Genomic DNA, 23049 nt, shown 5'->3' on the forward strand with positions numbered 1-23049 from the left:
CCGCGCCGGTGTAGGCAGCCGCCGGCAGCGAGCAGCCACGGGGACCGGAGGGGTCGGCTCTGGACCAGCCAACTGCGGCCGGGCCGAAGCGCTCCGCTGTCACAGACTCTTCGCCGGCCGCCCGGCGAGCTTCGGGAGGGCGGCGGGCGCGCGCGACCGCGGCGGCGGCCACGGCCCGCTGTGATGTGATCCAACCGGCCGGTTCTCCCTCGGTGTGGCGGCGTTGTGTGGCGGTGGCGTGAAGCGTGGCGGTCCGAGTGGGCCGGGCCGTTCTGGAGGCTGCTGCTGCGCGGTATTGGCTGCGAGCTGGGTCTGCATCGGCCGCGGTCGTTGTGTGTTGACCTCGGACGCTGAACGGGCCTTGTGGATCTGTTTCTGGTGGCACGGACGCCGCGCTGGCGGCGGCCACCGAGGCGCCACGTCAGAACGGAATATATAATCGCTCGTGCTGATCCTGGTGCCTGTTGGAGAGAACGTGGGATGTGCGGGTCGTGACATTTCAGGCGTCTTGGAAGTGAAACGGTGTGGGGTGCTCCGCCGGTCGATAGGAGCGTACACGTTGGCTGAACAGAAGCGATTTCACATTAACATCACCTTGATAAGAACGAAAAGCACGTGTGTCGCACACTAAAAGCAGGATGGCTGGAAAGCCTTCACAGGCCATGAACGAAATTGAAGGTTAGCAGAATGATCAGGCCGACTCCAGCTGAAAGAACCAGTCATGAATTACGCCCGCAGTTGCCAAGAATATATCCCAGTGCTGAAACTATAGATACCCAGGACAAGTCGCCGGCTATTATGTTGGCTTTCAAAGGGTCTTATATTGACAGGATGTAAAATCACTGGTGAAAGGGAAGATCTGGCGATAACTAATTTTTAAGCATCTTTGGACCGTGGCGGGGCACGAAATGGTGCCTATGAAGATGCCGGTGACTGCATGAATGCAAACCTGGACTACGTTTCACGCGAATGGAACGCGTTTTAGGTCAGTGATCGGACTTTGGCTCCGTGGCCATCTAAGGCATCTTAACCCTCTTACGCCCAGAGGTCATTTCTTTCACATGGTCAACCCTGATACAGTGTACCTGTTTGATGCGATACCACGCCGTGCTGGGGGTCGTCGCGCGACGTGCTGCATTGTAAAGCATTACATGCGCTGGGATGAATATTTCGAGGGAGGGGAAGCTCAAACTGACGCGTATGTGACATAAAATGCGCTATCGGTTTTGACCGGCACATGATGCTCAATAATAACAAAACAACTGGGAATGTCAGTACGGTCCCGCGAGATTAGGACAAGTTTTGGAGTAAAAGGAGCTAGTTTCATGGTTCCCATGTCTTAGATAGAACGGGCTTGTTACAACTGCCATCTATAGTCGCATTCGTGCTACATGCCGTTTCCCAGTCATAGTGGGTACTCCATACGATCGACCATATTTGCCATGTGTTGCATGTCTGAGCATTGCTATTGAGTGCTTGTTGAGGCTCTCTGGGGCATTAATAGGTGTATATATGCCCCATATATATCCCATATATATATATATATGTGGTATATCTCATTTACATATCTAAAAGCAGGCAGGTCACATGGCATTATTTGTTTCCAGGATGTGTGTAGAATGTGAGGTAGGCTGACCTTGATGGGCCCTTGTGGGCCTTGTTGGCCTGATGCTGTTGTCTTATCAAGCAATGTGAGGGTTCTGATTACTGTGTGTTGCTATTGATCAAGGTTATAGTGCTAATCAACTTATATGATCATTTTATACCCTTTTGAAGGCCAAATCTAAAGCCAAGACAAAGTTAAGAAACCAAAGCTGAAACCAGTAGCTTTGCATTAGAAAGCATAAACATGAAGATGAGCTGGTGGCTTCCAGCTTTGCAGATAAAAAGGGCAAACCAGGGACTTAATAAATTGGAAATTCAAAGCCAAACTGAGCCATGACCAGTTTAAATTGCACAAGCTAAAGGTGGAGCCAAATGCAAGGGTTTTGCAGATTGATTAAGAAAAGGGGTTAACATTACCTCTGATGGAACATTTGACTTATCTCCTCACCTCTTGCTAGCATGAATACAATGTTTTAGATAGCTCCCAAGCTTAAATTGTTTCTTAGCTGATCCTCATTGTTTCAGGCTCTCAAACATGCATGAATCACAGCCCTGAAAAATCATGTAATTTATGTGGTGATAGTCCAGGAAGGCTGCTAGAGGCAACATAAAATTAAGTTATAGCTTCTGGGAAATAGCTAACATGGCAAAGCCAAAACAACTTTAGTTTGCATGAAGCCAAAAGTGAAGCAATGATGTAAAACATTCTAAGATGAAGGCAACTGCTAAAAATGTCATGCAGGTGGAGCCAAAGCCAGCCACATAAAATTACATGATGCTGAAGCTGAAACTTATCTTGGGCATGGAACATTTTTCTAAGCTTCAGCTAAATCTAAAGTTGTTTGAGGAAATAGGCTTCTCAGAACCAAATTACTTTGTCCTCACTTGCATGTTAAGCCATTCCCATCACCCATGCAGTATGTTTGAGTGTGAAATGGTCTGAAGAGGTCCAAATTTAGGCCTACCGGGCAACTAATCCACTGGGTATGTACCAAGAACCATACCTTCAGTAATGTTTTGCAGATTTCATTGGGCAGGCTTTCTTGTGTTATTTATGATCAAACAAAGGAAATACTCATGAAATAAAAGCAAAACATGGAGCTGAAAAATAAAGTCATGTTTTGACTTAACTTATATAGCTGACTTGTGTATATATTTTCAGACAAATTTAATTGTTACAATAATACATGCATTATTTCTCATTATCACCTGAATAAGGATATGCATATCTGTTTTGAATGACCTGAAAGATCAAGCAGACAGATTAAGAGTGACACTGTAGTTAACAATTCAGCACATGAGGGTGTGATGCCACTTGTTTGAAGTTAACCAAACATGTTCAGTCTTGCAATATGTGTGGCATCAGTCATTCAGGTCGCCTTTGGCCTGAATGGCCGTGGGCTAACTCCCCTGGACTCAGCATCATTTGATAAGGTAAGACCATGCTTGCTTTTTTATTTTTTGCTCCTTTGTGTTGCATTTGCATTTACACAGTAACTTTTCATACTATGGTTGCATCATATAAGAGGCTGAGTTTTTTGCTTACAAGCATATGCATTATGTTTTGCATTATTTGTAAACTGTGGTGTATAATGTCTGTGGGCTGTGAATAACTTGATTTTAGTCATAACCCTCTTTGTCATCTTGATAAGCTCAAATGTCTGTTAGTGTTTTGCAGTCTGGTGATTAATTTCAAGAAGTTATGTTAACTTTGACCTGATTTTGCAGATAACATCAAAGTTTAAGGCAACACTGATCAAGTTTGATAAATACTTTCCATATGGTCCTGATCATGATGAGTATGTCAAAATGGCAGTCAATGCAGCAGACAACAGTGATTTCCTTGTGGCTGAGGTAAGGCAAATGTGTGTTATCTACAAATGTTAAGGCACTCAGTACCTTGGGGGGGAATATTTCCAGATCCATGTAGCTCTCATTTAGTTAGGAATGGAGCATGCCAGGGTTAAGTTCTCTTTAGTTGTTTCACATTTGAGGCTTTCATATAGGAAGACTTGCTTGTGTGTGCCCAGTAAAATGCTATTTTTTGTTAGCTTGCAACTAGTGCCATCACATTACCTGACTTGTGACCTGACCCGGCATACCATTACCTGACTTATGTTCCAGGTTGGTGTCAAGGATTATGGTGATTATGAAAATAAAGACCTACTGGAAAGGTTTGGAATATCACCTGAAGACCTACCTGTGATCAAGCTTTACTTCCCTGTGAGTTTCTTTATCCATTTTTTGATCATTTGTGGTACGTTCATCAGTGTTGTCACAAAGACACATGCATGAGTCATTCACTCATGCTCTGCTTATAGTTGGCCATTCACCATTGATGCTGCAAAGGATTACCACAAAGACTGCATTTCCACATCTTGGAGTTACGGTAGCACACTTGAGGCCATGCAGTCCACGGTGAGGCCAGGGACCTCCACAGTAACCCAGTGACCTCCGCAGTGTCCCAGTGACCTCCACAGTGTGCCAGTGATCTCCGCAGTGTTCCAGTGACCTCTGCAGTGTGCCAGTGACCTGCCCTGCCCGATGGCAGGTCATCCCTGCCGTGTGCTGGCGAGCCCCGCCCCGCGGGCACCGGCGCCGTTGACGCCGCCCTGTGCCGCAGGACGGCCGGCCGCCGCTGCCCTTCAGCGGCCCGGTGACGGCGGCGGCGCTGGGCCGGCTGGTGCGCGGCGCCGGCGTACCGCTGCCGCTGCCGGGCGCGCTGGCCGAGTTCGACGCTCTGGCCGGGCGGCTGGCGGCGGCCGAGCCGGCCGAGCGGGCGCCGCTGCTGGCCGAGGCCGACCGGCTGCTGCGCGAAGCGCCGGCCGAGCGTCGCGACACGGCGCAGTACTACGTGCGTGTCATGGGACGGCTGGCCGAAGAGGGCAGCGCGGTTGTGGAGACGGAGCGTCGCCGCGTGCGGGGCCTGCTGGAGGGCAAGCTGTCCGAGCAGAAGAGGCGGGAGATGGAGACGAGACTGAACGTGCTGCAGGCGTTTGTTGCGCCCGCAGACGGCGCGAAAGACGAACTGTGATCTCTGGTGTCGGCTGTATGACGGATAGCGTTGGGACCGTGCGTTGTCGGGTGAGAATAACCGTCCGGCGTCGGTGCGCTTGCTGAAGACTCGTTTGCAGTAGTGATGTTACCTGTGACGTGTTTCAGGCTTTTACACTCAGTCACATTCCACGTAGCGCACCTCTCACATGTTTGTTTGACTGCGTTCCGACAAATATAGCGTGTTCGCACCAGCGCTTTGCTTTGTCCGAGGAAGACTCGTCATCGCACGATAGTCCTGAGCAGCGCCGAACTTTATAGCTCTGTACCCTGGTACCGGTTAGTCAAAGCCATCCACAGGTAGGCGCCACCGCATGTATGCGCTTGCTGTAAAGTACGAGTTCCACCCGACATACCTCGACACACAGCAGCTCAACCGCACAGGAAGCCACATCTTGCAGGGAGTTCAAACTCACGCGCTCACGGTTTAAGCGCGCACTCTGGGAGCACGTCAGCTAGCGTGGTACATATCACTAAGATGACGGGCCGAACTTGTCGATAGCCATTCAGTTATATCGAGGGCGTCAGGCGCGGCCATTCATATCTAAACGAGCGCGGGCGCAGGTTAGTAACGCTTCGTATCGTTTCGAGGACATCCAGCTCCCACACCCAACAGCAGCGGGTCTTGTCGGTACAAACACTCACGAAACTACGACACTGGCTTTGGTATGAATATGCGAATAAATAGCGAATATAAGCACCATCAGGTTCTGCAGGAAACTCGCCATTGAGCAAAACCCTCCTCAGTTTAAAGCGATCTCGCCGCGAGCTCAGGGCACCGGCATCTGTCCTCCCAGCCGCGCGGGCGGCCACGTGACCGGCGCTCAGCCGGCTGTCGCCGCCGGCTATCCGGACGAAGCGCGCCGTCCGCGACACCTCCGGCTGGTCAGGGCGGCACGGGGGCAGGACGGGCGACGCCGGGTCGCGCCCGTGACCAGGGACGGGCAGCGCGCACCGCGTCCAGACAGCGGCCGCCACTCTCAGCCGGCCTCCGCTCCCTCCGTGTTCTGCCGTGCGCACTGTCCGACAGCGCAGGCAGCCATGTGTCGCTCTCCAGCGCTGACCGCCATCTGTAGATCACTGCTCCAGCGGAGGGGCTGAACGCTGCTCCGCCTGGGACAGACGCCGCCGGTCACTGACCGCACCTCCAGTCGGGAAAGACTCGGTCCGGTCGCGCTCCTGCTCGGGCTACCGCCGTCACTGCTCCAGCTGTCTGGTCACTGTTACAGCTGGCCGGTCACTGCTCCAGGTGGCCGGTCACCGCTTCAGCTGCCCAGTCACTGCGACAGCTGCCCGGTCACTGTTACAGGTGTCCGGTCACTGTTACAGCTGTACAGTCACCGCTCCAGCTGTCCAGCTACTGCTCCAGCTGTCTGGTCACTGTTACAGCTGTCCGATCACTGCTCCAGCTGTCCGGTCACTGTGCCAGCTATCCGGTCACTGCTCCAGCTGTACGGTCACTGTTCCAGCAGGGAGAGCTCGATGGCACGCCGCACCATCTCCTCCTCCTCGCGCCGCTGCCGGTCGGCAGCCGCGTCCTCCCGCCGCGACAGCTCGAGCGCGGCCGCCATGTCGGCGTCCTCTGGCTCCGGCTGCGGCCCCGGCTCCGGGCCGCCGCCGGGGCCGCCGCCGCCGCCGTCGGACGCCAGGGACAGCTGAATCGCCCTGGACGGTCGGCAGGAGACACGTGTGACCAGACGATGGCGTACCCCGACACGAGCCCACCGGCTGAGCGGCCGACTGCACAGGGGCGCGACCTCACTAGGGAACGGCTCAGGCCGGTGGCCAGGCCGGCCGACAGCCGGGCCAGCCGCCACACTACTGTACGGGATCTCAGCGACAGCGCGAGCTCGGTGCACCAACTGCTAACTGTTAACTGACTCGTGTTGCTAAAATACAAAGGCACAGACGCCCGACCAGCGCCACCCGACAGGAAGCTGGCTGATTACTCTGGTGGGCTGACGTACAGTTCTGTGGTCCGCCGTGGCTGCCCGTGGCCGAGTGCTGCTCTTCAGCACGTGGCTGCGAGGGCATGCCGTCGGGGAGAGCGGTACACGTAGGAAAGACGAACCACAGGAGAAGGATAGCACGTGGACATGAGGCAAACGTCTTTCTTACGAAGCATAGAAGTGGGGCCTTCACATTATGACCTAGGAAGTAATACTGAATTTTGAAGGCGATATTAAACCTTGTCACATTAGGTGCTGCATTTTCGGAACAATCCATAACAATATTTTTGGAAGCAATGTTTAAAACCACATCACCGTGGTTTATAAACCAACCATAAACCAACCATGCCAGAGGGAGGCCCCACTAACGAATACAAACACCCCTGTAGACAGGCCACCGCGCTCAACGGCCGGACACAAACGGCGCAAGGCTAATGATGGCAGTGCGCCGGTTAGGACCCGGTATACACCAGCATCAACCAAGGAAGTCGTAACGCACCGCGCACGCCTTCGGCAGCAACGGGTGTGTTCATATGAACACACCCGTTGAATGACACTCCCACGATGGGCAGTGTCAATAGACTAGTGGGCTTAACATTTTCAGGAGACGCCGTGCTGAAGAAGGGTGGGCCCCACCACCTGCGCCATACCCAGCCCCGGATCGGGGTGCATCGTTACAGCAGGATAGCTACCACCTAGTGCCGGGGAGCCATACAGCGTGTCTCCACTGGGTGCGTAAGGCGGGGTACATCTGGTGAGTGCTGCGGCAAGGGGTGGACGGGCTGCTAATTGTCGGTGGGCCGGCGACGGCGCAGCGAGAGGGAGCGGAGCAGGCGAGTGCCCAGACCCTCGGCGGCGGGCGCCGGCCGCCGCACCGACAGACACCGCCTGATGCCGGGCCGCGGCGGCGCGCCGCCAGCGCCGTCTGCGGGGCGTCGTCAGAAGATGGACTTGCGCCGACCGCCGCTCTTGGGCGGTGGCGCGCGAGCCGTGAGCCGAGAGAGCGAGGGCGAGCGGTACCTCTGTAGCATCTGCTCGTCCAGGTCCGGCGCCGCGTGTCCGCGCGGCGTGCACGACTCGGCCCGCAGCGCCTCCCAGATGTCCACCTGGCCAGGGTCAGATCAGGTCAGGTCGGGTCAGGTCGGGTCGGGTCAACACTGCGTCCGGTCATTGCTGACAGCCGACAGCCGGTGTACCATGACGAGTCATAACACAGTAACGCCTTGATCGGCGACTGCCTATCACGGCACCATACGTCTAGAACATAGCAGATGTCCTGCACGAAAACCTCGACCAGTATGGCTCACTGGAGCCAACGTCGCAGGCGGAGCAACGCGCGTCGGACGCCGGAGTGCACATAAGCACCTGGCTTGCTCTCGGTGCCGTTGCGCGGCCGCGCACGGCGCTCACGTCACCGGCAGCTCGGCCGGCAGCAGCGGCGGCGGCGGCGGCTCACCCGTTCGTTCTCGGTGCCGGAGTCGAGCAGGCTCTGCTGGATGGCCATCTGCAGCAGCTCGTCCTCCTCGTCCGGACCCCCGAAGTGGCGCATCACCCCCGAGCCTGGCCACACAGCACGGTCGTGGCAGCGGCACTGCAGCGGCCTCCGGCGCGCAGAACACAGACCGCGCCTGCCGCCGCAGCACCGGCGGCACACCGACGAAATAACGCAAGCAGAACCACCGGTGTGGGCGGCCCCGCGCCGGCGATCGAGGTGATGCATATATTGCATGTTACGGACTGATGTCCGGTGTATCCCGTCCACCAGAGATACTGACAACGGCAACAGAAGGACCCCGCACCCGCTTGCCAGGGGACGGACGCCCAGCACACGGCACGGCACTGACGCCACCGCTCTGGGCGCTCGGATGACCTGGCGGAGCAGAGGACGAGGGGCCGAGGACGCGGCGCACCGCGGGGGTGGGGTTTGGGGGGCGGCACCCCGGGGCGTCCAGCCGGCAGTGTCGCCACACTCACCGACGCTGCGATAGCCCGCTGGCGGCTCGAACACGGCCTCGTCCACCACGCACGCCGGCCGGCCGGGCTCCTCGATCACGGACACGTGCTGCACCGGCTCGTCCACGGCGAAGATGTTGCCGAACGTGATCCGCGCCGTCAGCACGTGAAAGAGCGGGATCTCTGCCGCGCGGACGAGCACGCGCGTTACGGGGGGCTCGCGGCGAGCGCCGGCCGCGCTGTGCCGAGCGACGCGACAGAGGCCGGCTCACGGCCCGGCGCGAGGGCGGCACGCACGCTTCAGCGCGGTGGAATGACGCCAGAGGCGTCACAACCAGACACTTAGTGACATATGTGAAAATGGGGTCTGCATAGAAGCAAAGACCATACCGAAAAAAGGAGAGCGAGTCACCATCCATACCAGTTTACTATGGATGGTGACAGGTGTGCTTATCAATATGGAAGACAAGCAAGACAGCATCACTCCACGGGTGACCTCCAAATGAATTCAGCACGCAAGAGAAGTCACTAACCTATTTTGACGGGGAATCCTGAAGGGAGCTGCATCTGAATAAACTCCTTTAGTTTGGCAAAATGTGTGGAATGTATAGACATCAGGTCCACTATGGGCATCACTTGCTCTTGTAGGCTCAGCGGATATTCCTCGCATAGCCATAGCGTCGCCTGAAACATGCGTCGTTGTGATAACTGAGAATCATACTGACCAAAGTGTCACTGGAAAACAAACTTGACATCTATCACAGTTACAGGCGACAGCTGAGTAAAATCCTTCCACGTCACATGTCGCACACAGCGTGAGAGGTCTGACCACCAAGCCGGTCTGTTTAACATGCGGACGTTGGGGCAGCTGTCTCTTAAAACCACTACACAACACAACGTCTCACACCGTCGAACCCCGCCAAGTGAGACGTTCCAATATTTCCCCATCGGCTGCCGGTGGGCCCGTTCGCCCCAGCGCTGGTGGTAGCGGCACAGAGCCGAGGGGCACCAGCCCCGCGCCGTCACCACGCCCGCGCGGCGCCACGGACCTTGAGCCTCTGCGTCTTGGTGGCGGTGTGGCGCGGCCGGCCGATGTCGCGCTCGCCCAGGTCGCAGGCCGGGTCGAAGTACTCCTCGGCCGCGATGTGGCACGGGTTCGTGCTCGACTCGCTCACCTCCGGCTGCCGGCGCGTGGAGGGGGGTGAGACGCCGCCGCCGTCGCTCTCGGCGGCGCTTCGCGCCGATCGGGGACGTGGCGGTGATACGTGCTGACGTCATCACACCAGGGGGGCTCAGGCCCGCACGCGGTCGGGAGAGGTGTGCTCCGTTTCACGCGGTTCCGTGACGACGCTGATAGGCTCCTCCACTCGTAATAGCGGCACAGGGCGGCTCCACACTTGATGGATCGGCCGCGAAAGGACTCGTTAAATCCGATGAGGGGCCTGAGTTCACGGAGCACGGAGCGGCGGAACACGCAGTGAGAAAAGGACACACAGGGGAGGTCGACAGCGTAACACCAGCCGCGGGCTGCACGCCGTATAACGTCGCATGATGACCTCTTCTTCGAGCTGCCGATGTCATCCGCCGCAACACCACCAGTGGTGACCAGTCGGCCGCCCTCCCGTGACGACGCTGCTGGCCAGGCGGCGGTCAGACGCTGCCCCGCTCCGCCACGCCCTCTGCCGGCGCTCACCGTGACGACGTCCGGCGAGGGCGTGGTCCGACACTCCTCGACCTCGGCCACGCCCAGGATGGAGTGCAGCGGGTTCTTGACGAAGGCGCGGGTCTGCTCTCGGTCCTGCAGAGACGGGGCCGGCCTTCGACACGAGAGCCACCGGGCAGGAGCGCGGCACCGACCCAACACAGACGGGGCCGGCCGTCGACACCAGAGGCTCCGGGCAGGAGCGCGGCACCGACCCAACATAGACGGGGCCGGCCGTCAACACGAGAGCCACCGGGCAGGAGCGCGGCACCGACCCAACACAGACGGGGCCGGCCGTCGACACCAGAGGCTCCGGGCAGGGGCGCGGCACCGACCCAACACAGCGCCGCTGAGGCCCGACTTGAGCCGAGACGGGGCCGGCCGTCGACACGAGAGCCTCAGGGCAGGAGCGCGGCACCGACCCAACACAGCGCCGCTGCAGCCCGACTCCACAATAGCAAGATGCGGTGCAGCCGCTCCTTCATAAAAGAAGACAACATGGCTTTTTGATCAGCCAACGCTCGCGCGGCCACACTTTGTTACTAGGATCGGCAAATTTTCAAGCGCTGACTACGTCACGGCATAACAAGGATTCGAGCCTGCAGCCACCAGCGGAGCCCAACCTGTTCCGTGAGATGTTCGGTGCGGGTTTTGGTGACCAGTTCCACGTTGCTGGCTGAGAAGACCTTGCACTCCCGTCCGTTGACCTCCTCCAGGCGGTCGGACCGCCAGCCCCAGATGCCGGACTTGTTCCTGCCGCAGCCGGCGGCGGCCGAGTCAGACCAACGACCGTCGATGTTGATCGGAAGGGGGGGAGGGGGGGGGGGGGGGGTCCGGCCTACAATGGCATCCGACGCAGTGTAAATGCCAGCTCTAAATGCGCACCAACACTCCAGGGCGAGCAAACACACGGGGTTCGCAGCCGTAATTGTTTCTCACTAAGCGCGGACCGCGTGCAATAATCAGAAATGCAATTTTTAACCGGTCTGCAGGCGGACGGCGGCTCTCTCCATTTCCATACTCCCTCCAGAAACCTCAGCTGGGGACCAGGCGGGCAGTCAGAGCCCTGGCAAGAGGGAGGGCACAGGGTTGACAAAGGGGTCCCCTTATAGGAAAAGGCCCGCCAAAGAAATCGCCGGATATGACCCATTTGCTAATAAGGCATATTTTCTTTGGTGTTGTTCATTTTTACTTTCTGTAATTGGAATAAGAGCCAGAAGCTACAACAAGAACAATTTTGCCTGAATTTCAAGTCAGTATATTCAAGAAATCATGCATTAAACGGCTGCATGAAATAAATCATTCGCGCTCTTCATTTTACAATCGTCCCGTGGACTCAGTCTAAACCAATAGAACTCAGAAGCTTTACAAGAATATTTATCTGGGCTCTACAGCGATACTAATGACCCTGCAAAGGCAGATCGAAGTGGGTCAACAATTTGCATCAACATGGCGGAGCCATGTTTGTAAGAAAATCTGTCATGTTCAGTCAGAATTGATTAGTGCCACAAATGACGTAACGTAATTTTCAGCACGTGCGCTCACAAATCTCAGCAACAAAAACTACCATGCCAGGCATTGCAGTCTCCATTAAACGCGCAGCGCCGATCCTGCGGCTAACACTAAGCCGTGACCAACGGGTGGCGGAAAATGATGACGCATTTGAAAGAAGTACCTTTGAACGCTTTAAAACATCAAATCATACCTTTAGACAGTAGTCCGGGCGTCTATTTCATCCGTGCGACTTTTACATCAATGATAAGAACGCCTGACCTTAACAGCACCGCGAAGCAGTGTGTGTGTGTGTGCGTCATTGGGGCTTTGCGACGCACTCAGCTGCTGAGGCTATGTGGCATGCCTGCCTCTCACCCAGGCAGGAAGGGCGGGCACCGCGGGGAATCGAACCCCACACCTCTGGTTTCCCAGACGCGCAGCGTTTAACGCAGACACTTTAACCACTACACTACCGGCGCCCACCGCGAAGTAGTGTGGGAATATGGTGGTCGAACTGGAAAAATAAATGTAGCATCTCTATCTTCGAATAAATTTGGTAAAATCTGTCAACTTTCTCTCAGTTCGCGTTATTTTTGGAAGGCATCCAAAGCCTTAACTCACGACGTTTCTTTTCCAGCTCACGGCGCCCGCCGCCTGGCGTTACGTGAAGTGACCAACACCGTTCAGCTCTACGGAAACTGCAACCCAGGCCATCGCTATCCTCGCTCCCAAGACTGCAAGCGCGCAGGCTCGAACTTGTTGGTGTAATTTGTTTCGCTAGCCAACTCTACAAAAAATAAACGTTCGCAGACAAACACGAAATTGCCTCGTTTGTCTTTCAACTAATTTCGGCCCACTCTCTCACCATTAATGAGATTCCCCATTTCTTTCCGAGAAATAGGCCTTAAACAGAATACCACAGGGCACATTATTGCTCCCGGCCAAGGGCTGAAGGGCCCTTCCGTTCCACCGCGGGGTGTCTTCCGGCCGCAATTCTGACGACACGTGGCAGCATCCACTGGCCGATTCGGAGGACCTTTAGAAGGATACACCATATGACATTGGTCCCCTGCCTGACGCAGAAGGCTTTGTGACCCGCGCAATTGATCCCGGATCGATGAAGGAACCCTAATAGATACACCAACATCTCTGATCGCCGCAGGTGGCCCAATAATTGACAATAGTCTCCAGTTCGGCTTAACAGGCCCATGATGGAATTGGGTTGGAGGGCCCGCCGTTCAGTGCTGGGACCCTGACTGGCGCAGTCCCTTTCATTGCTTCAATACGAGCAGTCATCATAAGTTTTCATGTTTCCTTTCATTGTCAGAGGGCCTCGACCAATGCAAGAGACCCTCTGTCATTCGGGGTTCCGTCCCCGTCCATGTTCGGCAAATCACGTTTCACGTTTTCCATTCAAAACCATTTTCAGGTCAGGTTGGATCCCTGATTCCAATTTGACCTCTGCAAGCCTGGCTTGCCCCCCCCCCCTTCCACACTCTCAAAGCAGTAATTACACCCATGCATACATGTAACCACGGGTTTACTCAGTCCGGGAAGGCCTGTACCGCAGTACAGTCAACTCCACTGAACGCGTCCAACAAGACACGCTGTACCACGCCGAGCGTCGCGCGCGCCGCGGCGGTGCGGGGATCGCCGCCTGCCGGGCCGCCCTCAGCCCGGCCGTCCGGCCGCGGGCGCCCGGACACTCACCGCTCGAAGTTGATCTTCTCCGTGTCGATGTAGGTGGTGACGATGGGCGAGGTAAGGCGGGCGGCGACGGCGGCCGGGTCGGGCCCGACGGCGCTGGCCAGCACCTCGTCGCTGGCCAGCTGCACCTCCTCCGAGAACACCACCCGCTCCTCGTGGTCCACCTCCGTCACCACCACCCGGTCACCTGGCGAGGCGGCACCGGCGTCAGGCGGACCGGCCACGGCCAGCAGCCAGCCGCCGATGGTCATCCGGACACAGGGGCAAGCCGCCCACGGAAGGGCAATAGTTTGCATGAGGACGGACAAAGGAACACATCGCATAGGCGCGCGGCACCTGCGGATGGACCGAGCAGCGCTGGAGACGGACAGCGGGCGGCCTGCAGACGGGCCTGGCGACACCTGGCGACGACCAACGCCGTCGGCCAGCGCTGGTCGGTCGATCGGTAGTGACATCCTGTAACAGTCTGGAACGCCGCTGCCACTGCCGTTCACTTGGTGGACAGGGCGGGCGAGGAGTGGGAAGAGTCGGCACCGAGTGAACACCCACCGGCGGGGTACAAATTGCGCACGAAGCGAGCGTCATCTCGTGAACAAACACGTGGCAAACACCACCCTGTGAATTAACACGCGGCAAACGTCACCCGGGAACAAACACGTGGCAAACATCACCGCGTGAACAAACACGTGCCGAGCGCCGCCCTGTAATGATTGCCGATTACGGGGCGTCACACCTGCCGTGGTCATTTGCGGCAATCAGGCACAATGGCTGACAGTTTGCCAACGTCTCGCCATGTATGTACCTCCGTATCTCCCTGTCACCGGCTCGGGAACCCATACCGGCAAAAGCAGTCCCCAAAATTACAGCCTGTGGTGTGCTTGCTGTGCTTAAGACAGACATCAAGCTCCTGTGTGTTTGCGATTGTTGCCGAAAAAGAACCATGAGAGTGCTCAATATATAACAGCAGCCGAATGGGAGTCCACCTCAACATAATACGAAAAATTTCCATGTTTCGGTCAATGGCATCGTTCGATGTGAAAACATGGTGGAGCGCAGTGGAGCTGATGACTAAAAGAAACGTAACAGGTGGATAACAATGGGCATGGGTGTTTGAATCGGGTGGATGCACGACAAACCACTAGAAGCTACGAGCCAACTAGGCGGCATCAAACGGGGTTGGTGCGCACGTCCCTTACCTGAATCAAACTGGCCACTAACACCCAATGATAATGACGTTTGCATTTTCAGTAGCGTCCGAAAGTTGCGGTCGTGGAAATATTCAACAATCATGAGGCCGCCCCTGGTGTGCTGGAGTTCCTTGCGTTTTTTTTGGGGGGGGGGGAGGGAACGGTGTTTGGCGATGGTTCACACCCGATGCCACCGAACCACGCCTTCTCAGCGGCGTGAGCGCTCTCCGTCGTCCAAGCCTGCTGGACACCTCTTGAGATGATTGAGTGCTACGCACATGGTCACCTTTATTAAGTATATTCGTGCGAGGACCACACGAAACTGCATGCCGGGGTCTTGCCACACAGCTTTCCTTCAGCCCACTGCCGCGCGCACGGCAGGATCCTATACCAACCGCGAACGCCGGCCAGCTCAGGGCGGGCCGAATGAATGGAGTGAATAAATGAATGCAGCCCATGTCTGGTCACGCCACGCTCACGCCATTCAAACCTACTGTCCCCACGACAGCGCTTGCCCTGGTTGCATGGCCGGGGATCACTGGCGAAACTTTTTACATATGCCTGGCGTTGTTGACCACCCTGAAGTTCGTTTAGTGCACCCAGTAGGGTTAAGGTATCAACGAACGGGAGGCACAACACACTGGCACTCCGCGTACACGGTTTTTCGTGCGAGAGGACGACGTTTTGGATCGACTCTGCTAACGCGACTATACCATGAGACCAATCTGCGTTTAATCAGCTATCATGCCACATCAGACCCGTTTTCTTGTTTTAACTACTAATTTCTGCGACCAGTTTTTCACGTAGGCATTGATAACACCGCTTGAAGACGACAGTTTGCAACCCTCACGACTGAAATTCTTCGTTAGGTGAGACGCATAGTTGAGTCGAACTATGCACGGCACCCAAGTTACATGATACCGAGTGTCATAAAATCTACGCTATGTAGGGCCTACGCTCAAGTATATCCTATCATACTGCCAGTTCTGAATTACCACGCCACGCCCACCTGCGACTCCTACCCCGCTCACGTGAGCTGATACAGTGCACGCTGAGTGGCGCCACGCCAGCTACGGCGCGGGCGACCCTACGCCTGTGTGCGGGAGCGGACGTGCGCTACACCGCCGTCAGCTCGGCGCCCACGGTGCTGTCTCAGCTGTCAAGCCCGACCGACGGGCCGCACCGCACCTTCCGGCTTCCGGAGCAGAGTGTAGACTCTGCTTCTGTTACCGCGCACCGGCTCGAAGACTAGAACAGCGCAGGATACCGCACGGCTCAGCCCCATCCGGGAGCAGACGGAGACCCGGCACAGTCACAGGAGATCCGGCACAGTCATAAGAGACCCGGCACAGTCACAGGAGGCTCGACACAGTCACAGGAGACCCGGCACAGCCACAAGAGACCCGGCACAGTCACAAGAGACCCGGCACAGTAACCGGAGATCCAGCACAGTCACCGGAGACCCGGCGTCACCGGAGACCCGGCACAGTCGCGGGAGGCCCCGACTCAGTCGCAGAATGCTTCGGCAGTCGCGGGAGGCCCGACATAGTCGCAGGAGACCCGGCACAGTCGCGGGAGGGGGGGGGGGGGGCACAATCTCGGGAGGCCCCAGCACAGTCGCACACTCCGGGGTGGCTGATACGCGCGACACTGCTGGCGTGTTGCGGGACGGTCGCCCGTCGCGAAGGGGCCGGCTCGCGCGGGCCACCATCAGCACGGAACAGGCGGCGAGACCGCTCCACGGCAGGGGGCGGCGACTTACTCTGGCCCTTGAAGATGTAGCTCTTGTTGCCGCGCTGCCAGTTGGTGTCGTCGAAGCCCAGCAAGGTGGTGTCGATGCGGACGCGCGAGCCCAGCTTGTACACCTTGTACGTGTCGTGCGGGCACAGGCGGGACACGAGAGGCACTGCCGGCGAGGGCGCGGGGTCATAAGGGGAGGGCGGTGCTGCCGCACTGCTGGCGAGGGCGCGGGGTCGCACGAGGAGGGCGCAGGGTCACCCGGAGAGGGCGGTGCTGCTGGACACGTCAGAAGGGTCGATGATCTTGAGGGATGGGTCGGTGGAGGCGGGGCAAGGTCGATGGGAGAGGCAGGTGGGCAACATGGGACAGAAGGACAGCGGAGCACACGGGGCTGCGGTGCAAACGGCTGTCACTGTGAACCTTTAACCGGGACAGATCAAGGACGATACATGCTACACAGAATGGACATACTGATGGCGAGCCAACGCCGGCACAGACGGCAGCCTGACGGCCGAGAGACCGTCCAAGACCCGCACGGCGCGTGCGTGTGCATCACAGCGGGACGAGACGCCAGCCCAGACGTGCCGCTCGTAGTGATCCCACCGCAGCGCCCCCTCCCCCCCCCCCCCTCCGAGACAGAGCCGCGCGAAGCGCGGGCCGCGGCGCCGCAGCCCGGCGGGCAGAGCGCGGCGTCGCGAGCGTGGCCGCCGGCGCCGGCCGCTCACCCCAGCTGGCGAACTCCCACTTCATCTCCACGTAGAAGTCGGGCGCCTGAAACAGGATACGGGGCCGGCCGTCAGCATCGGCGGCCGGGACCGGACCGACGCGAGTCAGCGCCGGCGCTCGCTCCTAACAGCGTCGGTCGACTCATCCGTTCACGCCGCGTCCACCGGTGAGCCGGACGCATCGGCTCTGGCCGCAGGGGTGGCTCGCGACGGACCAACAGCCGCACGTGGACGGCCCCGGGCTCGTGGCGGTGTGCGGCGTCCGTCCCTGGACCCGGCCCGGCCGTGCTCGGTCCGCCCGGCTCGCGCCGACCGTGCGGCCGCACCCGTCCCCTGTTGGCCTGGTCCAACGAAGCCCCGGGCCGCGTAAAGGTCAGCGGCGGCGGCGAGCAGGCACGTCCGCATCGATTGGGCGTCGGTCAGCTGACGGAGCCGACAGCGGACGGCAGACGGAGCCGGAGCCGGCTCACACCGGCCAGCGCGGCTGCACACGGGAGCCAGGCGCCCGCAGCTAGCTGGGGAGAGGTCATACCGGCCACTGAAGTTGACCACGGGAGCCAGGCGCCGGCAGCTAGCTGGGGCGGGCTCACACTGGCCACCGAAGCTGCACACAGGAGCCAGGCGCCGGCAGCTAGCTGGGGCGGGCTCACACCAGCTTCTGAAGTTGACCACGGGAGCCAGGCGTCTGCAGCTAGCTGGGGCGGGCTCACACCGGCCACCGAAGCTGACCACAGGAGCCAGGCGCCTGCAGCTGCCTGGGGCGAGCTCACACCGGCCACCGAAGCTGACCACGGGAGCCAGGCGCCTGCAGCTGCCTGGGGCGAGCTCACACCGGCCACCGAAGCTGACCACGGGAGCCAGGCGCCTGCAGCTAGCTGGGGCGGGCTCACACCGGCCACTGAAGCTGACCACGGGAGCCAGGCGCCTGCAGCTAGCTGGGGCGGGCTCACATCAGCCACTAAAGCTGACCACGGAAGCCAAGCGCCGCCAGCTAGCTGGGGCGGGCTCACAACGGCCACCAAAGCTGACCACGGGAGCCAGGCGCCTGCAGCTAGCTGGGGCGGGCTCACAACGGCCACCGAAGCTGACCACGGGAGCCAGGCGCCTGCAGCTGGCTGGGGCGAGCTCACACCGGCCACAGAAGCTGACCACGGGAGCCAGGCGCCTGCAGCTGCCTGGGGCGAGCTCACACCGGCCACCGAAGCTGACCACGGGAGCCAGGCGCCTGCAGCTAGCTGGGGCGGGCTCACACCGGCCACCGAAGCTGACCACGGAAGCCAGGCGCCTGCAGCTGGCTTGGGCGGGCTCACACCGGCCACCGAAGCTGACCACGGGAGCCAGGCGCCTGCAACTGGCTGGGGCGAGCTCACACCGCCACCGAAGCTGACCACGGGAGCCAGGCGCCTGCAGCTAGCTGTGGCGGGCTCACATCGTTGTTGTTGCACAAAAGGAGGCACCCCAGCGGAGATGGAGCGAGCCCACACCGGCAACAGAGGCTGCCTACGCACACATTCAGGCGCTCGCACCCCCACCCGTTGAGGGGCCGACCAATGGCAACTGCTCGCCGCGACACCGGCCTGTCGAGATCCGCAACATCGGCAACTTTTTATTGCATGAAGGCGACGCTCGCCTCGCATTCCAGCACGTTCATATCGCGTGACACTTCCTTGCCGTAGGGTTTCTGAACGGTTGGAAAGGTGGCGACCGGTACGCTCGATGATCAATAAAGGGAACGAGCGGGCCTGGCATATGACAGACGGCAGCAGACATGGCCAGCATCTCTGGTGTTTCGTGACGTCCGATGGTCAACCCTCGCCTTCCAAAGCTCCAACAGTGGCGCCAATCCGTCAACTCCAATTATAGCAATCTCATTGGAAATCGATCAATCCATGATGACATACCTTCACAGGATGTGTCAGCTACGGGATTCCGGCCGCGTCATGTATGCCGTCTATTTTCGACAACTGACGGCTTGCACAGAAGCGTTTATAGACATGCGACCCCCGCATCTGCATGCCTTTGTGCGCTTTACATGGATTTCTAGGTGGCTTAGGAGTTCCCTATCCACCCGTACTTGAGCAATAACTTATCTTAACATCCATCGACTATCGCTGCCATAAGCGGTGCTCAATCCCCACTCGACATGTCCGACGCGGTGGCTGCTGCCCACCCCCTCCCTCTTCTGGAGCCGGATGCCGAGCAAAGTGCGGAACCCAGCGCGCGGCGCGCCGGGCCCCGCCAGCGCCGTCGCCGGGCCGGCCGCCGCCCCCAGCCCGCCTGACAGGCACTTGCACGGCCTCGGGAAGCCGGCGCGAGGCCAGCGGCCGCCGGACGAGCGCGAGTTCGACGCACGCTGGGTGCCGTGCCCCGCCCGGCGCGGCGTCACATCTGCACAAAGGCTGTGACGACGTGACGATGTCGGAGCGATTGCGTCCTGGCAGCGTTGAGCGGTCCCGCAGCGGAATCTACAAGCGTTTCGGTGTAAAGTGAGTGCGACGAAGATGCGTTTCCGCCACATCTCAACTTTCTAATGCAGCTGTTATCCCCGACAACGATTTCACACCATGGTAGCACGTTCCTGCGCACATATCAGACAGAAGACACACTCTCCATTCACAGAAACGCACAAGCAAAATCTCAGTCCCGTAGGAGACATTTTGGGGTCCGGCTTTCCTTCAACAGTCCACACGACAGTGCACACAGAGCCGCGCGCTGCCGGGGTGGGTGAGGATGGGGTGGGGAGAGCTCTGACCTCGGTGAGCCGCTGCAGCAGGGCGGGCAGCGCGGTGGCGCGGCTGCTGTAGCGCTGCACGTCCCGCTCGCGCAGCACCAGCTCCGCCAGCTCCGGGTCTCCGGTGGCGACGGCCTCCTGCGACACTGCCGGCGCCACCCACCCGCGCCCCGGTCACCGGGCGCCACAGCGTGTCGATCCCACGTCCGATGAACCGGCGGCCCGCCGCAGCGGGGAGGCCTCGGCGAGCACATCGGCCACTGAGTGCGTTATGGAGCAGGCGGAGGGCCACATATTCAGTTCCTCCCAATCGGTCACCCGCAGTGCTCGCGCGCGTCCCTCGTCAGAGCATCCCTCCGTCTCCCTGCGGCTCCGATCCACCTCCAGCCAGGGCAGCCAGGGCGCCCGCAGTCACCACGGGCGCACAGCCCCCTCCCCCCCCCCCCCCCCCACCGGCGCTTAGCGGGCCGCTCACCGGACCAGCCACCGCCGTTGTCGGCGTTGACGTTGCAGTTGTGGCGCAGCAGGACGCGCGCCGCCTCGGTGCGGCCCAGCGTGACGGCCAGCATCAGCGGCGTGCGGCCGCGCGGGTCGCGCCGCTCGCGGTCCACCTGCGCGGGAGCCGGGCGCGGTCAGGAGCCGGGTGGCACGCCGCGGACAACGCGGCAGACGCGCCGCGAGCCGACTCGAATGTCTCGGCGGAGGAGGTCCGCAGCGAGGCGCGCTGTGGTGGGCCGGACGATGCTGTCCTGAATTACAAACTGCGGGTGAAATAGTCGCTCTTGGCCGAGTCCACACGTCACGTCACTTATAATTATGCTATCGTGCTTCAGGTACGCAGCAGTGGATGTGAAGCCACATGTCATAAGGAATTGCCACAATTAATCCATGCCAAGATCAGTCAGCAGTTTATGGCACAGATCACACTGCTTACGTCGATTTTCTGAAGCTCGGCTTCAAGTTTTGCGTGCTCGTCATTCCACACCAGCCAATGCAGGGGGAATCTATCAAAGATATCATGTCCCACAGCTTCCATCTCACACTGCTGAAAAAGAAGAAAGCAATGAGCATGCTGAGATATGTTGCTTATGACTGCAGTCATGCCCAAATTTAACATGAAACAGCCTACAGCTTCCAGAACTTTAACACAAGATATGCCCATATGCACACACCATTCCACTCAAGTATCACACCTGACATGTGCAATTTAACATGCCAATTACAAACATAATTTTTGGGCTAATGGAAGCTTTACAGTACTACTTGGTACAAATTGAATATCATTAATAAAAATTTCCCCATTAGTGGTGACAGTCACACAAGCATTTGACATGCTGTTGCCGGACCAAATTGTCAGACCCAGATAAACCAGACCCAGCCCTTAGCATTTGCTGACTATTTGGAAAGCATAATTTGTTTCCATCAAATCAATACTATTTGTTCTGATTTTGTGCAGGTTATATGACAGCCAAACACATTCCAGCCTCCATGACTTCACCAAATCTCCTGCTGAGGGAGCAAACCCCTGCTGGTTCTGGGCAAGGTGTGCCAGGGCACACAGTTGAAAGCAGAATGGTAGTTCTCCCACTTGAAGGGAAAAAGTTATAAATTTGTTTTCATGCTATCACACCCTGCCCCCGACCGCAGAGAATAAATATTACAGCAAACATGTCCAGCACTGGCATCATGACAACATCTACACCATACATCTGAGCACTCAGGTTTGGTGATCAGCACCAATTACAGGACGTTAAGAAGCAATTTCTTAGGATCAGCCAAACAGCATTGAGTCAAATGATGGTCGACCCATCACCTAGGTGATTGTGGCTTGGCAGATCAGGTGGATAGACCAACATGTCAGGGTTCTAGTTCAAAAGGTGACATATTGCCAGCCCACACAATGTTGCAGGTGTGAAGGCTGCAAATAAGCCAGAAGCATGGTAACATGTATTTCCATTTATATCCTTGATACCCAACTAGACCACTCATGGAATTCTGCTTCAGACAGATCAGCATACCTTGAGCAAAACCAAGTGGTGCATGATAGTCATACTAATACTTAAAGACAAGACCATGAAACTTATCAAAGTTCCAACAAAAATTAGTTAGCATGGTCTCCACATGCACACCAAGCATGACCATCAATTAAAGAGACCCAGCTTGAAATCATTCAGTCCTAAGTTCAGCTCATTCAATAAAGATAATATATGTATCAGGCTTTTTATTCAGTACTGATATACATTGCCCTGGTATCAGAGCTGGCCACTTATCAATGTTAGAAGTATGATGACAGTTACAGCCATAATCAAGTCCTTCAGTTGCACAATGACAACTAAATGTTATGAATACCTAACTCCCATCTGAAAGAAATCCACTGCATCAGGCATCAACACAACATTGATGAACTGAATTTCACTTCTGTATAAGCTGCCCTTGGCCAAGTGAAATTTGGCTGAATTTCCATCACTTTTTTGTAGTGCATCTTAGGGGCAATCTGGTCTGAAATGACCTTGGAAACATCATAATTCCTCAAGAGTTTGCTCTCTATGCACTGAAATTTGTATGCACAGTGCACTGCTCTACCAATGTTTGCATTTACAAGGTGCAGCGACATGGTAGCAATATGTTGCTGCAACCCTAGATAACTTTGGCGTAACATGCATGTTTTGCAGTCTAAATATAAATGACAGTATAATACCCGTGTACCACAACAGGGCAAATTACTAAAACTGTGCAACTTGTTTTCAATAGGCTTTGGGGAGAAACAGATATCACACAAATGGCTGGTTTTAACACTGGGTGCAGACTTGCGGTTTGAACAGTAGGTCCATAAAATCGGAACCCACATCACCTCATTTAGCTATAAAATGAGGAACACTGGCATATTGTCCATCATCATAGCGATTTACGTGGGTGGACAGTACTGCGGCAAGGTAAGCCTAAATGATCAGGTTTTATCAGTACACAAACCCCATTACAACACGTATGAGGAAACACCGCCGTAAGCTGGAAATGCTCACTCCACGCTCACACAAACGGCGACGACATGAATGACCACACCGATATCTACGAACACATACTCGACAGGGCCAACCTCATGTACCAACCCCACACCCGTTCTCCCCGCTGAACTGAGCCATCTGATCACTGTGACGCCCACGACGCACTGATCTGGATGAGCTGAACACGTAATTCGCACACA

General features: G+C 57.3%; 1 protein-coding gene and 1 long non-coding RNA gene across 2 annotated transcripts; one reads left to right on the plus strand and one right to left on the minus strand.

The window, feature by feature from the left end:
* Nucleotides 1-1918: 1918 nt before the first annotated feature.
* Nucleotides 1919-4265, plus strand: LOC119090536 (uncharacterized). The gene is made up of 4 exons (XR_005093253.1): nucleotides 1919-3039; nucleotides 3334-3459; nucleotides 3730-3828; nucleotides 4229-4265. It is a non-coding gene; the product is annotated as an uncharacterized LOC119090536 (long non-coding RNA).
* Nucleotides 4266-4897: 632 nt separating this feature from the next.
* LOC119090139 (ankyrin repeat domain-containing protein 13D) lies at nucleotides 4898-22968 on the minus strand. Its single transcript, XM_037212933.1, has 15 exons — nucleotides 22955-22968; nucleotides 20782-20892; nucleotides 20323-20458; nucleotides 19869-19993; nucleotides 17117-17162; nucleotides 16414-16557; nucleotides 13468-13651; nucleotides 10887-11016; nucleotides 10255-10359; nucleotides 9611-9742; nucleotides 9095-9245; nucleotides 8583-8744; nucleotides 8065-8168; nucleotides 7598-7714; nucleotides 4898-6251 (listed from the first exon to the last, which is right to left on the minus strand). The coding sequence occupies exons 2-15, from the start codon at nucleotides 20881-20883 to the stop codon at nucleotides 6117-6119; spliced, it is 1773 nt and encodes a 590-aa protein (XP_037068828.1). The 5' UTR covers nucleotides 20884-20892; nucleotides 22955-22968; the 3' UTR covers nucleotides 4898-6116.
* Between the last annotated feature and the right edge of the window lie 81 nt (nucleotides 22969-23049).

The sequence above is a fragment of the Pollicipes pollicipes genome, unplaced genomic scaffold (genome assembly GCF_011947565.3).
Source record: "Pollicipes pollicipes isolate AB1234 unplaced genomic scaffold, Ppol_2.1 Scaffold_3087;HRSCAF=3621_pilon_pilon_pilon, whole genome shotgun sequence".
Taxonomy (NCBI): Eukaryota; Metazoa; Arthropoda; class Thecostraca; order Pollicipedomorpha; family Pollicipedidae; genus Pollicipes; species Pollicipes pollicipes.

Coding starts and splice junctions, on each gene's coding strand:
- LOC119090139 (XM_037212933.1), bottom strand. CDS start 20,883: ATGGAAGCTGTGGGACATGATATCTTTGATAGATTCCCCCTGCATTGG. Junction 19,994..20,322: donor CAACGGCGGTGGCTGGTCCG/GTGAGCGGCCCG, acceptor TGGCGCCGGCAG/TGTCGCAGGAGGCCGTCGCC. Junction 17,163..19,868: donor TGCTGCAGCGGCTCACCGAG/GTCAGAGCTCTC, acceptor ATCCTGTTTCAG/GCGCCCGACTTCTACGTGGA.